The sequence below is a fragment of the Physella acuta genome, unplaced genomic scaffold, assembly GCF_028476545.2.
Source record: "Physella acuta isolate Inbredline_101_S28 unplaced genomic scaffold, ASM2847654v3 ptg000025l, whole genome shotgun sequence".
In the NCBI taxonomy this organism is placed as follows: domain Eukaryota; kingdom Metazoa; phylum Mollusca; class Gastropoda; family Physidae; genus Physella; species Physella acuta.
In genome coordinates, this window is record NW_026731545.1 from 79,930 (window position 1) to 96,869 (window position 16,940).

The following is a 16,940-nucleotide window of genomic DNA, read 5'->3' on the forward strand; positions in this document are numbered from 1 at the left end:
TAAACTCAAGCTTTCTACACAAAGCTTATGCGTTTTCTTTTGTGATACACACACTGCCCCCCCCCCCCCACACACACAATCGACCCACACACTTGACCGACATACTTGAGCCACACAACTGACCCACAGAATTAACCCACACGTTGAAACACACTTAATCCACTCACCTGGCCCTCACAGTTGACCCCACACTTGACCCCCACAATCGACCCACACACTTGACCGACACACTTGAACCGAAGAACTGACCCACAGAATAAACTCACACTTTGAAACACTTAACGCGCACACTCGACGCACACACTCTACCCACACACTTGGCCCTCACAGTTGACCCACACACTCGACCCTCACAGTTGACCCACACACTCGACCCTCACTGTTGACCCACACACTCGACCCACACACTCGACCCTCACAGTTGACTCACACAGTTGACCCACACACTGACCCTCACAGTTGACGGAAACACTCGACCCACACACTTTGCCCTCACAGTTGACCCACACAGTTGACCCACACAGTTGACCCTCACAGTTGACCCACACACTCGACCCACACAGTTGACCCACACACTGACCCACACACTTGACCCTCACAGTTGACCCACACAGTTGACCCACACACTCGACCCTCACAGTTGACCCACACACTTGACCCTCACAGTTGACCCACACACTTGACCCTCACAGTTGACCCACACACTCGACCCACACACTCGACCAACACACTTGACCCTCACAGTTGACCCACACACTCGACCCTCACAGTTGACCCTCACAGTTGACCCACACACTCGACACACACACTCGACCCACACACTTGACCCTCACAGTTGACCCACACACTTGACCCTCACAGTTGACCCACACACTTGACCCTCACAGTTGACCCACACACTGACCCTCACAGTTGACCCACACAGTTGACCCTCACAGTTGACCCTCACAGTTGACCCACACACTGACCCTCACAGTTGACCCACACACTTGACCCTCACAGTTGACCCACACACTGACCCTCACAGTTGACCCACACAGTTGACCCACACACTGACCCTCACAGTTGACCCACACACTTTGCCCTCACAGTTGACCCACACACTTGACCCTCACAGTTGACCCACACACTCGACCCTCACAGTTGACCCACACACTGACCCTCACAGTTGACCCACACACTCGACCCTCACAGTTGACCTACACACTCGACCCACACAGTTGACCCACACAGTTGACCCTCACAGTTGACCCTCACAGTTGACCCACACACTGACCCTCACAGTTGACCCACACACTTTGCCCTCACAGTTGACCCACACTGACCCCCACAGTTGACCCACGCACTTGACCCTCACAGTTGACCCACACACTGACCCTCACAGTTGACCCACACAGTTGACCCTCACAGTTGACCCTCACAGTTGACCCACACACTGACCCTCACAGTTGACCCACACACTTTGCCCTCACAGTTGACCCACACACTTGACCCTCACAGTTGACCCACACACTCGACCCTCACAGTTGACCCACACACTGACCCTCACAGTTGACCCACACACTCGACCCTCACAGTTGACCTACACAGTTGACCCACACACTCGACCCACGCACTTTGCCCTCACAGTTGACCCACACACTCGACCCTCACAGTTGACCCACACACTCGACCCTCACAGTTGACCCACACACTCGACCCTCACAGTTGACCCACACACTCGACCCTCACAGTTGACCCACACACTCGACCCACACAGTTGACCCACACACTCGACCCACACACTTGGCCCTCACACTGTTGAACTGATGTTGACTCCTCCCGTCCTAGATACGGTCTATAAATAACGTTTGTCAACTTTATCCGTGTTTACCTCACCACAATGTCACACACTATCGCTAAGGGCAAGACACTTCCGTTAATAACATCACACTGCTCCCACTCTCCCACCCCCACCCCCACACACCCCTATTCATGTTTTGTAGAATTTGTCAAATACGAAATATAAACTACTCCGCATTTCTTATACTGGAACTATCTTATTGTATGTTTAAATATAACTCAACTTCCTCTATAGACGCTAACAAATTTAACTGCTAGACATTGTTGTTTTCTTACTCACTCATCTCCCCCTGTCTAGGGCACAAAGTCCAGCATACAACCGAAAACTCTATACCCAACCCTTGACCCCACTCGTTACCCTAGACCAGGGGTCGGCAACCTGCGGCCCGCGAGCCGCATGCGGCTTTTTTGTTGTAAAGATTCGGCTCTCCAGCTCCTTGCACAAATACTAATCATCTTAATAAAAAAAAAAAATACTTGAAATAGAAAAAATATTAGTGGCTCTTTAAAACTAGGGAAATTTTGAAAATTGTAACTTTTGGCTCTTCCGCTTCAAAAGGTTGCCGACCCCTGCCCTAGGCCTAACCCATCATAACAGCGAAACATTCTGGGGAAAACAGTATGACTGTGCATAATGTAGATGTAGATCTATAAGTTTTGCCTTTTGTGTGTTTATTAAAATAATTGGTTCCTTAGAACTTAAAGTTATAGAATAGTCTAAAAGTCTAATAAATCTTTATATTTACCACCACTTCAAGAGTCAGTCAAATATAAGGCTGCATACAGAAAAGATTAGGTTTACACTTATTTAGAAAGTTGACTGCAAAAAAAAGTAAAGATTGAGATATATTCAAAATTCATCGGTAAAATAAACAGAAATTGTGAGTTTTTAAAACAAAATGCTTTTAACTCTTCTGTTGTGGAAGTTCACACAAGCATTCAGTTCAGAACAAGATACCTTTGATGTTCTTAACTTAGCTTTGGAAATTACAAAGGAAGTGCGTAGTTGATTGTTTAGCGTGTTTTGCTTTCTCGTATACGAAGTGTAAAGGAGGTACTGTAATCGTGCAAAAAATCGAAATAGTTTTATACCTTATTCCAGGGGTTCCCAACCTTTTTTTTACTCTAGAGCACATTCTAAAATATCGGTAGGGAGGCGGGCACCACCTATTTTAAATCGACAAACTCCTTCCAGAGGCGTAGCGACCCTTCCTGACGCCCTTCGATTTGCACCCCCCTCAAACTTTCGATATGCACCCCCCCCCCCCCTCAAACTTTCGATTTGAACCCCTCCCCTCAAACTTTCGATTTGCACCCCCCCCCCCTCCTCAAACTTTCAATTTCCATCCCCCTTTAACCTTTCAATAATGCTTATGAAAAAAAAAATCTATCTCTGTCGAATAGTGAGAGGCGGGCACATACGAATCGTTCGGCGGGCGCCATGGCGCCCGCGGGCACAGGGTTGGGAACCCCTGCCTTATTCAGTCGGAAAAACGAACTTTTGCAATTTTGTCCCTATGTCTCTCTCTCTCCTGTGTGTGTGTGTTAACAAGATAGCTCAAATACCGTTACAGCTGGGTTGATGAAACGTCATACATAAGTATTGTATCAAATGCGTAGTTCTGTATTAAATTTTCAACGATTTTCGGTAACCGGAAGTGGAACTTCTTCTTTCAGTTTTTCAAAAGCCTATGAGTACTGTTTCTGATGGATCGACGAAAATTCACATATAAGTAAAAGAACTACTTCTCTGTTTTCTTTCAAATTTTGAGTAATTTCCGGTGGTCGGAAGTAGGAATTGAGCTATCTTTGTTGTTCACCTGGTGCGCAATTCTTTTTTTTTTCTACGAGATTGTATTCTATTTTTAAAAGTTTAATTAAAATTTGTTTAAAAATCATGTCCATATCCCCATTAGCCATTCCACGAAGTGTTATATAAGTATATTCGAGATAATTTAAGGGAGATAGCACCGGCTTTATTCTCCTTGAAATTAGTGTAAAACTCTTCGTTAAAAAATCATTTTAGTGACTTACCTCCCTTTCAAATTGACCGAATAAACTCACTTTTGTTTTGAACGAACTCTCGAGTTTTTCCCTGACTGGAACTCTGCTATTAGGAAATATAATGTACAGTGCACGTGTTTCTGTAATCTCTGCATATGAAGGGATCATGTAATCAGTTCTAAACCCAAACCGTCTTTTTTACTTTCCCAAACATGATTCAGGAACCCATTAGAGCTGGGTGGACTCAGTAAATTTAAAGAGTAGGAGTTAAGACAACTTATTCAAACAGATATTCAAATACATTTTGTGTAATTAAAAAAAAAATTCTTACAAGTGAATTGGTCAAGACTCCATTCAAAAAGCTATTTAACAGATTTTTAATAATAAAAAACACTGAGTTATATATGAATCTATCAAGTTTCCATTAAAAAAAAAAATTCAAATTTAGTAATAAAAACATAATTCTTATGTAGGAATTGATCAAGATTCACTGATTAATTTTAAAAAAGAAACACATTAAAAATATTTTTTTAATGATTGAACAATGCAATTGTATAATGTAACTAGTGCTACCAAAATGAAATAAAGCCTTTTTAAATACCAAATATAGTAAAATATCAACACAAATTTGTAAAATACAATCTAAAATTGAAATGACATACTGGTAGGACAAAAGGCAGTTTTATGCAAATTAAATAATAACTTGGAATGGAATTGCTTACAATGTCTTGCTTTTAAAATGTATAAAAAATTGTGTTACATATATATTAAAAAACTATAAACTATAACAAGGATAAGATTCAATGGGTTACAATAAAAAAAAATCTTAAATGATGAATTATATATTAAACACAAAAAATCTGCAGTTGCTAGGCTACAATCTGAAATAAAAACATTAAAAAAGGAATCAAATTTGAAACATGAAGGTATTTGGCAAAAATATTTCTAATAATTAAATGTTCCTTTAAAGGGAAATAACTATTCATTGACAAAATGTGTCATGTTAAATAATACCACTAATGTGAAGCTTTCATCAACTTGGTAGATAGTTTCTGACAAGCCTCTTTCTGCTCTCTACAGCAGAAATTGAAATAAACCAAACCACAAACCAATCCTACAACAGGGTTTAATTATTTTAATCTACAAGGGAAATAACTCCCATTTAGAAAGTTACTTAAAGGGTCTCAGTATTTTTTTCAGGGAAAACAACCAATCTTTAGTGGATAACTTTTTTTTTTTAACATAAAATTAAAAAAATATATTTTGGAACCTGTTACAGATAAAAAAAAGTTTTTTTTCTAAATTTTCAGCCAATATTACAAAAACAAAGATATGAAAGTTTCTAAATAATTGTTCGAATAAAAAGAGGTTTAGGAATAAATTGTTGCTTTTAATATAGTGACTTTCTCGTGCAAAAGTAATAACGAAACAAGCAAATCTTAATGTACCATTATTTCCCTTACATCATTCTCTCCCTTTAAAATAGTTATGTATGATTATTTTTTTCCTTAATTTTTGAAAAAAGAATAATTTATCAACTCAGTACTTCTGCAATAATTAGTGAAAGATCTAGGATTAGCTCCAGAAAACAACACTTTTTTTTTAAAATCCCATATATCAAAACATTTGTGACAATATTCCTTATAAAAACCTGGATTCAACATAAAAGTAACATAATAATTAACAAAAAAGAAATAACTTACATTTATACACACTTATTATAACTCTATATCTATATCTCTCTCTCTATATATATATAGATAGATATATAGACAGATAGATAGATATAGTTATATATAGATATATATATATATATATGTCTGAGCTCAAAATGTAAATGAGTATTAAAAGCACAATACAAGCTCTTGAAATATAAATGCATAATCAAATCTATATATATGATTCTCTTCTTGGAGACTAGGAAAACACCAAGCTGTAAGTGCGCTCCTTACCACCCCCACCCTTACATGGTCTGATGAACTGTGGTTCACGCTAAATGTTAACAATCGTAGAGCCGGGTTTAGTGATGGCTATTAGGGGCAGATAATTTTGTTTGAAACTATTTTAAACTTAGGGGAGGTAACTAAGAGTAGTTTGCTTTAAAGGGGGGTGGAGGGTGGGGTAGGGGTAGGGGGAAAGATGGGGGTATCGTCCTTAACACCATCTGATAGTGTTTTAAAGCAAATATTTTCAGTGGCAGCCTTGGTACTGTAGTATTCACAAATTATAAATTACTGAAAAGTAGAAAATAAAACAACCTAATAGCGGCACGTATTTCTATATTTAAGCTCACGAGTCTCAAAATCTACTAATTTGTTTGAAATATTATTGGATACAAATTAGTGTGAATCTATGAATAATAATAGGCATATAATTAATTAGTAATAAAAGTAGGTATATAAACTTCCTTTTTTGCAAACAATGGACAGCTGAAGATTAAAATTCATTTTTTAAAGCAGTTATGTTTATGTTATCAAAAACTAAGCTTATGCCTTGTAGATAAATAAGGCGGCAGTACCACCCAGACAATGGAGAATTGCTGAAAAAATTCACCCAAAAAACAACTATTATACAACACACATACATTTTTTTTACAATAGTAGTTTTAATCAAGGAGCTATAAAACAGCACATAAGAGAAAGTCAACCTATGGCTGGAATTACCAGATTTTCATTGTGACAATATTAATTAATTATAAAATTGGACCAATTTGATGGTAATTATATAATTTTCTAAAAAGACACCATGTACTAAATGAGCGGATATAAACATATCGAAACTTTATACCAATTTTTAAATGGTGTTTGTATGGTTTCGTAAAATTATTTACAATAAATTTAGAAATGTATAAAAATATAAGTAAACTAAGTTTTATAAGAAATGTTTGGTATACATATACCCAACAAATTATATGCTGTATTATAGCAGTAGAAACATTAGTACTACTGTAAAAGTTTGACAAGTGTATGTCTGAAAGTTTTTTTAGTTAATTTTTTTTATTCTCTCCCTTAGCCTAGGTGACACAGACCTCGGAATTGTTATTTAGGTAATGACTGGTTAAGAAAACCTTTAGTGCATTTCATTCTATCAACCAAGCTCTAGCATAAAATCTTTTATTAAATCAACTTTTACCACATTTGATGGGAGTTGTCTTTTACGATGGATTGAACTTTATCGAACTTTAATTGTTTTTTTGCTTTTTACCTTGATTTTTTTTCAAGTTGGACAAACAATTTCTTGTTTCTTTACCTGGGTTATTAATATTTATATAGCTTTTGTTTTTTTATAATAGTTCGAATGATAGAATAAATATTAAGTTTTTTCCCTGGGGTTTTTGTTGGGTTTGTTAGAATGGTTTTTGTACATTTTCTGACCATGGCTTTTGTTTAACTTTTTTGACCTTTTTTTTTTTGTTTTACCATGGTTTTTTGTTTAGTTTTTTACCATGGATTTTATGAAATCACAAGCCAAGGTAAAAGCCGTTTTCCCACTTTGTGATTGTAAAATTTCAGGGATCATTTTCACAGTGTCGGCATGGTAACCGCCATACCCAATATGTGTTTTAACCATAACCCCAGCGTCTAGAAGCCTCCTGGCGTACAGCAAGGCATCATCACGTAGTACATCAAACTCACAAGCATGAACATAAGCGGGAGGTAACCCAGACAGGTCTGGCGCCATCAGGGGAGAGAAGAGAGGATTGACAATGATTGGTTCAACTTTGGCTGCAACTTGGGGGTCATAGGGTTCTGTGACAACAGGGGCTGTCTTGTTTGGGGTTCTGAACATCTTGGGCAGGAATTCGACATCGACGTATTCAGAATATTTGGACTTTTTAAACTCCGGCGAAATATGTCTGTTTTCCATCAGTATTTTAGCGTAATGTTCTGCATTTTTATCATCTGCAGAAAATCTGATTATAATTAGTCATAAAAAATATTTTTTAATGTATTTATAATCAGATACATCAAGGTACCCTATAAAGACCTGAGAATCAACATAGCAGGTGAAGTGGAGTTTGCTTATTTTCAATGTCCCCTGCATGTAATGTGATAGGTGTCAAGCACCAAGCTCGGTTGTCTTTACCTGACTGGAACAGGGTACCCAATAGTGCTGGGTGAACTCAGGAAAAGCAAGGACTCCGGTTCTAGAACCAGAGTCGAGATTTTAATGTCAGAAATCACAATTTCACTCAACTGCTTTACTACTCAACCATATTTATTCATACACTATTGAAATCTTCATTGATCCATACATAGTGCCTTTACTAAACTATTAATATGATATATATAATAAAATCTCAACTTTCTAATAATTTTATTGATCTGTTCCATAATATGTAAACAAAATTGTTGAATATTAGGAATAGAGCTAGAGCGTATTAATTTCAAGTTAGCTGTTATATAGCTGTTATATAGCTGTTATATAGCTGATACATATATTTTAAGTAAGCCATGGGATGACATGTTTGAGTATAAAACTACAACACTGAACGTTTCGAGTTTGGATTCCAGGCTAGAGTCCATAAAACATCACTGAGTCCACCCAGCTCTGATGAGTACCTGGCTCAAGTTAAGAAAAGTAAAGATGGCTGGGCATAGAACTAACCACACTATCCCTTCATACCAGGGGTCACAGAAACAGGTAAACTCTACTACATCTGTCCTATTGACGGCTATATACAAAAAGGATAACTATACTCAAAAACGAAACAGGTTAGACTAAACACACATATAAAGGCTGTCATGGTTGTGAGGGTGTCAGGAATCTTGTATAGAATACACGAAACACTCATTAAGGCTAGGTACAACAGTCGTTACTATTTTTAATCAATCGCCTTCCCATTTACACATCAACCTGTCTACTTTCACCCCAACCTTCAACTGCACTCCGCATTCATTCCTACACACCACCTTTCTCGCGCTCACAACAAAACCGCTGTCACTCGACCAGTCACTTCCCTTGTACCCTCGTTCACTCCGTACAACAACATACACATCAACACACCGGCCTCGCGTATCACAACAGTATACATACACCCACTCAGTGATCTGTTCCACGTACACACCTTTCATACACATTACATCATCACAGTGTTCTTACCTAGTCCGAGGTAAAGAACGTAGAACACAGCCATCGACTTGGCTGTCAGTATGGGCATGGTGTTGCTGTTGTCCACATAGGCAGGTAGTCTGAAGTCTAGAGCCTGCAGGGCTGGGTAGGACAGAACTTGGTACTTGAGAGGTGGAAGGTCAGATTCTTCTTTGGCCAGGGTCAAGGCCACTACAGCAGCTAAATTACCACCTGCACTGTCACCTGGATTTTAATTCATTGGTTAACTTTATTGATTTGTATAATTAATTAGTTTACTTAATTGATTTTTATTATGAATTAGTTTATTTTATTGATTTATATATTTAATAAGTTTACTACCACCTGCACTGTCATCTTGATTTTAATTAATTTGTTTACTTTATTGATTTATATAATTAATTAGTTTACTTTATTGATTGATATATTTAATTAGTTTACTGTATTGATTTATATAATTCATTAGTTTACTTTATTGATTTATATAATTAATAAGTTTACTGTATTGATTTATATAATTAATTAGTTTACTGTATTGATTATAATTCATTAGCTTACTTTATTGATTTATATAATTAATTAGTTTACTGTATTGATTTATATAATTAATTAGTTTACTTTATTGATTTATATATTTAATAAGTTTACTACTTTATCACATGAATTAATTAAACAATCCAAGAAGTGATCTCCAGCTATGTGGGTTTTTTTTTAAAACTTTATTTGAAACAGTGGTAGGATGAAATCATTAACCAAACTCATAATTTATTGTCTAGCCAAATTGAATTTGACAAGTTTATTATTATAAGACAGGAATTTTTTTTAAAAATGTAAAAAATCAAGACTGGTTACATACATAGAGTATGTTTAGCATTTCTTTCAAAATATAAAATATAAACACTAGCACTTATAAATATTACAGGGCCTATCATGCATGATTTATCTTAGTGTTTATAAATAAAACCAAAAACTTTATATCTAAAAAAAAAAGCATGAATGAAGAAACCGATTTTCAAAACACAGGTGTGTGGGGTTGTTCGTTATATAATCTAGACTAGTTTTATTGTTAGAATCAGGGTTAGGCATATAAATAGGATGAGGGTTGGGATTAAAAAGCCATGTATTTTAGTTAACTACCAGTAACCTAACACCCCTATTTTTAAGAACATTCTATTATCGGACACTGGTATAAAAAGTTATTGTTAGTACTCACCACCCACCCCAACTTTGTTGACATCAATCCCAAAAGTTTTTCCATGACGCAGCACGTATTGCGTCACCTCCAAGCAATCCTGAGCTGGGATAGGGAACGGATACACTGGTGCACGGCGATAGCTTAAAAATAATTTGAAAATTCTTCTCAGTTAGAAAGTAAGTTTCTGAAAAGTCCTGTACTATACAAAACAAAATAAGCTAATATTCAAATATATTTTAAATTCACAGTTACTTGCAGTTTTAAAATTAAGGAATAATTAACATACTCAACATTGATGACAATAATATTTGCTTCCTTGGCATAATGATAAGCATTAAGGTCCCATTCATCTGTAAAATAACAGAAAGGTGAAGGTCAAATATTTCCTAATTGTTATATAAATATAAAATATCTTTGCTTTAATCATTCATAAAGTAAGTCCATAATGACACTTAAAACTTGAAAATATTTGTTGATAAAATCACACAAATTATGTAAGGTCTAGCCCTATACCTAATGGGAGTAAAATACCCATCTGAGTCCACCCAGCTCTAATGGGTACCTAACTCAAATTCAGAAAAGTAAAGGTGGCTGGGAATAGTATGCCAAGGTCACAGAAACAGGTGAACTACTCCACTTGCCACATGGGCTGTCAGTTTTGAAAGGAAACTTGACTGACTAGCCCTATATTTAACCCTAGTTCCAATCTTAAAAATTAATATGAGTATTGTTATTGGTCTTCTTCTTCTTCGTTCTTAATTTTAGTGTTGGGAGGGATCCCCTCCAACACAATAAAGTTTACATGTCAACTGGTTATGCCTAATCGAGGCCATTGACTAAGAATTTAGCCAGCATTTCTTTTTAGATTTGCTTCCATAGCCTTTGTACAACCAAGAACAAACTACAAGGCAACAGTTGTTTAATTTTAGAAGTGTCTCTCCTAGAACAGTGTCTGTCCCCAGCTTAACTCAATATTAGCTGTATTAGCAAACTAGCTGCCAATGTTGCTGGACTTTGAAGATTCACCTAACAGTTATGATAGTATAAGATAAAGGGAAATAACCTTTTACAATAAATGCAATAGAATTCAATATTTACAACCACAAACAAGTCAATCACTTAGTACCTGTGTTTAAACTACTTTCCACATAATGCAAACATCTTGTTGTGCTCTATGAAAGAGATTTGTGCTTAAGTACCACATACAAATAGAATGTGTTCCAGACTTTACCCTTGCCAGATAAAGAAGTCAAATACTGGCCAAATGTGTTTTTACTTTCAGTAATGGCGTGCTATTAATCGAAAACAAATGCTATGTTTTTCTACCGTACATTTACTGGACCAATCAGAGCCAACTTTCAGAAAGAAGATTCAAAGATTACCAGCAGTGCCTAGGACCCAGCCTCCACCAAATCAAAACTTTCACAAAGAAAATTCAAAGATTACCAGCTATGCCTAGGACCCAACCACCACCAAATCAAACTTTCACAAAGAAAATTCAAAGATTACCAGCTATGCCTTGAACCAAGCCACCACCAAATCAAAACTTTCACAAAGAAGATTCAAAGATTACCAGCAGTGCCTAGGACCCAGCCACCACCAAATCAAAACTTTCACAAAGAAGATTCAAAGTTTACCAGCAGTGCCTAGGACCAAGCCACCACTAAATCAAAACTTTCACAAAGAAGATTCAAAGATTACCAGCAGTGCCTAGGACCCAGCCTCCACCATGGAAGAATATAAGTGCAGGAGACAGCTCCTCTGCAGTGTGGGGTCTGTATACAATCACAGGGACATTGGCTACTCTATCCCTAGTCACCTGAGAGAAAGAATGATCTAGATTAGTAGCTTCAAAAATATATTTACTTTCTATCTCCAGGACAAATTGCAGAATATGTTACCACACTTCAGGTGTACAAAATCCAATTACTTTTAGTCATTTTCCAGTCATATGGGACTGAGCAGCGACCTGCAGTCATCATAACAGAATGGGATGTGAAAATTTTGTTTTAGCTCCACTCTGCAAGATTTACACAGAGTTACGTTTAGGTCAAAGAAACAGATGACATCTACTTCATCTGCCCTACAGACCACCACGTCTTAAAAGCTAACATTTGTATAGCTCAACCTTGCCATCCCACTACAGTTTAGTTTACAACAAAGGCATTATAAAAAAAAATGAGCCGACCCGCGGCGTATGACACGCTTCTATTTAGTTTTATTTTCCACTTTTCAGTAATTCATAATTTGTGAATTCGTCAGTACCAATGCTGTCAGTGAAAAAATATTTGCTTTAAAACACTAAAACCCTCCTTCCCCCCCCCCCCCCACCCGTGAAAGCAGCCTCCTCTTAGTTACCTCCCCTAAGTTTAAAATCGTTTCAAACTAAATTATCTGCCCCTAGTAGCCGTCACTAAACCCGGCTCTACGATTGTAAACATTTAGAGTGAACCACACCTCACCAGACCATGTGGGGGTGGGAGTGGTTGCGATATGCATAGAGAGGAAGAGATGGGACTGCTAGGTGTGCTTACAGCTTGGTGTTTTCTAACGTCTCCAAGACGAGAATTATATATATAGATAGTTTGTATAAAAGTATATTTCATACCAAGTCACCTCAAATTTAAAATAGATCGGCGAACTTTGCACAAATATGCAAAAGTTCTAGTCAAAGATGTTTTGCCATTGAGTAATTACAAATGAAAATTACTTAAAAAAACAAATTGTTGGCTCTGTTTGTCAAGTTTTTGTTTATGTTTAATATGATACATATAATCATAATTAGAATATGAAATTTAAATCTGTAGAGATGGTCATCTAATTTAAACAGGTTGTTAAATTACAAGCATACAAAAATAAATCACACAACCGTTCAGAGACAAATGTAAACAATTTTTGTAATAAACGTAAGGAATGATATTCTCCTAACTATAACATAAATACATAAGTAATTAAATAATTGTATACTTATTATAATTATTATATTTATATTTATTTATATTATTTATTATAAATATTAAATTTATTTATATTATTTATATTATAATTATTATAATTATATACATAAATAATTAAAAGATGTAATTAAATTTGAATCCGGCACATACCTTTACATCCCCGTACTTGGCTGATGGTAGATCCCCTTCTAGAGTTATCTCACCCTGGAAGTTCCTCAAGTTGTTGTGCCAACTCTCGTAGCCAAATATTTGTTTAAGATTCATCTGGAAATATTTCTTTTGTATAAAGCTACCTTGATCACAAAGTGTAAATGCTAGAGCACATAGTCACTATGGCAACTTAAAACTGTTAATCCTAGTAATCTATGTAATAGTCTTTATCTTTATCATATTAAAAATCGTGGTGTTTAATTTCAAAGAGTAATTAAACTATAATTAATTAATATGGACGGCATGGTTGAATGGTGGAGCCTACAACTGCTAACCCAGAAGTTTTGAGTTCAGGTCCCGGGCTTGAGTCAGTAGAATGTGCCTTAGTCCACCCAGCTCTGATGGGTAACTGACTCAGATTAGGGAAAACAAAGGCAGCTGGGCAGTGTTGACCTACACTATCCCTCATAACGAGGTCAATAAAACAGATGAACTCTACTTCACCTACCCCATGTGTCTTAGGCGCAAACGGGAAAAGATGATAAAGTTATCACAATTGAATAGCTCGCCATCTCCAACTTGTACTTACTACAAAGAACATAATCTTCATAACCCCCATGAGTATTTGTGTTTTGTGTGGATCTTGAAGTCCATCAGGCATTGGGGTGTAGCCTATGATGGCTATGGCCACCACTAGAACTGTTAACACAATTAATAAAAGTCTCAGCAGCATTGCTAGTTATTTCCCTTGACTGGCCTTCTGAAAATACAATTTTATAAATTAACTGAAAAAAAACCCAACTATTTATTTCTCTAGGCTGACCTTCTAAAAGTAACATTTTTTATCAATTTAACTAAAAAAAAATCTAATTATTTCTCTGGGTTGGCCTTCTGTGAACATACAATTTTTATAATTTAATTGAAATAATAAAAAAAAAAATGAAATAAATCATTGTTATAAAAGTTGTCCCCCTTAGTTTCATGAGTAAAACATTTTATGAATGTTGTAGTGCTGGTTTGCTAAGTTTTATTTTTACACAAGCTACAGGCACATTGAATGGCACAGTAGAGTGGATTTGGTAGAAATGTCACTATACATAATACATAATCAAGGTATTAGATCTATGTGGTCTGTTTTGTTGTTTAACTGTTATCATTGTGTTTATAAGGATGAGAATATTTTTTTGATAATTTAGTCTTCTTAGAACCTGTATCCTAATCCAAAACTCAAAAAAAATAAATAAATCAAATAATTAATTGTTTAGCCTCAGTAAGTATTAAGATGAATGTGCATTTGTATTCAAATAATGTTCACTTGAGCAGCAAAAAATTAGACCTACAAGATTTTTTCAAAATGGATCTCTAGTGTGTGAAGTCAATTAAAATGTAAAGTCCAAAGAAGTGACTTGCTGTTGATGAATTCAGAGAGATATAGATCTACTTTATTTGCCTAATCAGTCGTTATCAATAAATCTTTTTCTTAGACTACAAGTCTAAGCATGTCTTACCAACTTAGTAAATAGACATGTGACTTAGTCTAGATCTAAGGTTGTTATATTATTTACATTCATTAATACTAATTGATAGGCCCCCTAATTAATTAGGCCTAATATTATTAATAAGAAAAAGGTTGGGAGGGGGGGGGGCATGGGAAGGAAAGATTGGCTGGCTGATATTACTGATAATCTTGAGTTGAGTCTTGTTCCTTCAAGTTGAAGGCAATAAATTTAAGGCTGATGCTAGCCGGAAAAAGATACGCATGCACAATGGAGAGAAACTATGTTTTAGGCCATCGCGGCGATGTTTTCGATGGTACTGCGCATGCGTGTGTTTACAACCGCAGAACCCTAACACCAACCCTAATCCTATCCCTAACCCTAATTCTAACCCTAGCCATAGGTCACTGCGCATGCGCAAAGCTATCTTTTGCCGACTAAATGGAGACGTTGGGGAAAAAAATCTTCCGAGTAGTCACTTCGTAAATTTAAATCTTTGCTCTAAAATGTCTAAAATCTAAAACGTACTTAGTACATAATAAAAGGTAATCTATCGTATTAGGTACATAAAATCGCCCGCGCCTAGTAATGTACGAAAAAGTTATCTCATTGTCAAGGCTTTAATAGAAGTATATTGTGATATATTTGTGTGAAATATTATAGATACATGAATAATAAACCTAAATCAATGGCTAAATATATCAATATAGGCAAGAAATTAACTTTAAACAGCAGTGTTTGCGAGCAGGATTTGCTATATAAAAAGCGGCCATCTGTAAGTTAGAATGGCTTCCCCTGAATCTTGCGCTATAAGTTTACAATAAAATAAAAAAAACAAGATTGCTGCTTTAGTAAATGAGCACGGTGGCATCTGTTGGAAACATTGCTAGTCTTCATTTATTACTGAAAAGTTTTAATTAAGTTGTTTAAAAACAGGTACATAGGCCTAAATGAAACAAGGAAATATTTTTGTATTTTTCAAAACATAAATCCTCCTCAAAATGTGAAATAATTATTAAAAATAAATAGAAATGTAGCCTTAAACTCAACAAATTATTTTCAAGTTCTCTGGATTTGCAACTTTTATAGCATTTATTCTAAAAATATAAAATTTCTAAATTAATTTTAGGCTTGAGTTTTTGTTTTAATTTTTTTTTTACGGTCTAAATCTAAAAAGCACGTTTTTATTCCATGTCAACAACACTATGGAAGGAATCTCGTCAACTCGCTTGTCTCCATTATTAAAATTTAAGGAGTCACCTGTTTTTCACATTACTAGTCGCAGGCGATTTTACGTACCCAAAGCGATAGATTTCCTTTTAATTTAATATAGATCTAGATCTAGTTATAGTAAACTAAGTAAACATATTATAAATATTAATAAATAAATATAAATATTATTACATATTAGGCCTACATTAGAATTCATTAGATTAGATCATTAGTTATTACTACATACTACAAAGTAATAGTATTTATCAGACAAAACTCTAAACAGAATAATATTAATGACTAGAATCTAGGGTAATCTATCGTTTTGGGTACGTAAAATCGCCCGCGGCTATTTATGTACGAAAACGTTACCTCGTTGTCAAGGCTTTAATAGAGGTATATTGTCATACTTTTGTGTCAAATATTATAGATAAATGAATAATAAACCTAAATCAATGGCTAAATATATCAATATAGGCCAGAAATTAACTTTAAACAGCAGTGTCTGAGAGCAAGATTTGCTATATAAACAGCAGCCATTTGTAAAATAGAGTGGCTTCCCCCTGAATCTGGCGCTAAAAGCTTATGAAAATAAAACTTAGACAAGATGGCTGCTATAGTAAATGAGCATGGTTGCATCTGTTGGAAACATCGCTAGTCTTCATTTATTACGGAAAAGTTTTAATTCAATTGTTTAAAAACAGGTACATAAATGAATCAAGAAAACATTTTTGAATTTTTAAAAACAAATCCTCCTCAAAATGTGAAATAATTATCAAAATTTAAAAGGAGTCACCTGTTTTTCACATTACAAATCGCGGGCGATTTTACGTACCCAAAACGATAGATTACCTAATCTAGATCGACATCTAGTCTAAATTAATATTGAATTAACTGAGCATTAACATTTAACTGAAATTTAAATTTAGTAAAATGCTCCACGTCTTACTTTATGAGTAAGACTGCTTTGTAAACAACGACAGGATGAACTTT

General features: G+C 35.6%; 1 protein-coding gene across 2 annotated transcripts; it reads right to left on the minus strand.

Annotated features, from left to right (window-relative positions):
- Positions 1-4,513: 4,513 nt before the first annotated feature.
- On the minus strand, positions 4,514-16,940 carry LOC131940882 (arylacetamide deacetylase-like). 2 transcript variants are annotated; one of them, XM_059299797.1, is made up of 8 exons: positions 16,897-16,940; positions 13,829-13,999; positions 13,240-13,353; positions 11,834-11,951; positions 10,419-10,482; positions 10,151-10,272; positions 8,950-9,162; positions 4,514-7,748 (listed from the first exon to the last, which is right to left on the minus strand). In XM_059299797.1, the coding sequence occupies exons 2-8, from the start codon at positions 13,970-13,972 to the stop codon at positions 7,279-7,281; spliced, it is 1,245 nt and encodes a 414-aa protein (XP_059155780.1). In that variant the 5' UTR covers positions 13,973-13,999; positions 16,897-16,940; the 3' UTR covers positions 4,514-7,278. The 2 variants fall into 2 exon arrangements, with proteins under 2 accessions (XP_059155780.1, XP_059155772.1); XM_059299789.1 differs by lacking the exon at positions 16,897-16,940 and adding an exon at positions 16,744-16,890.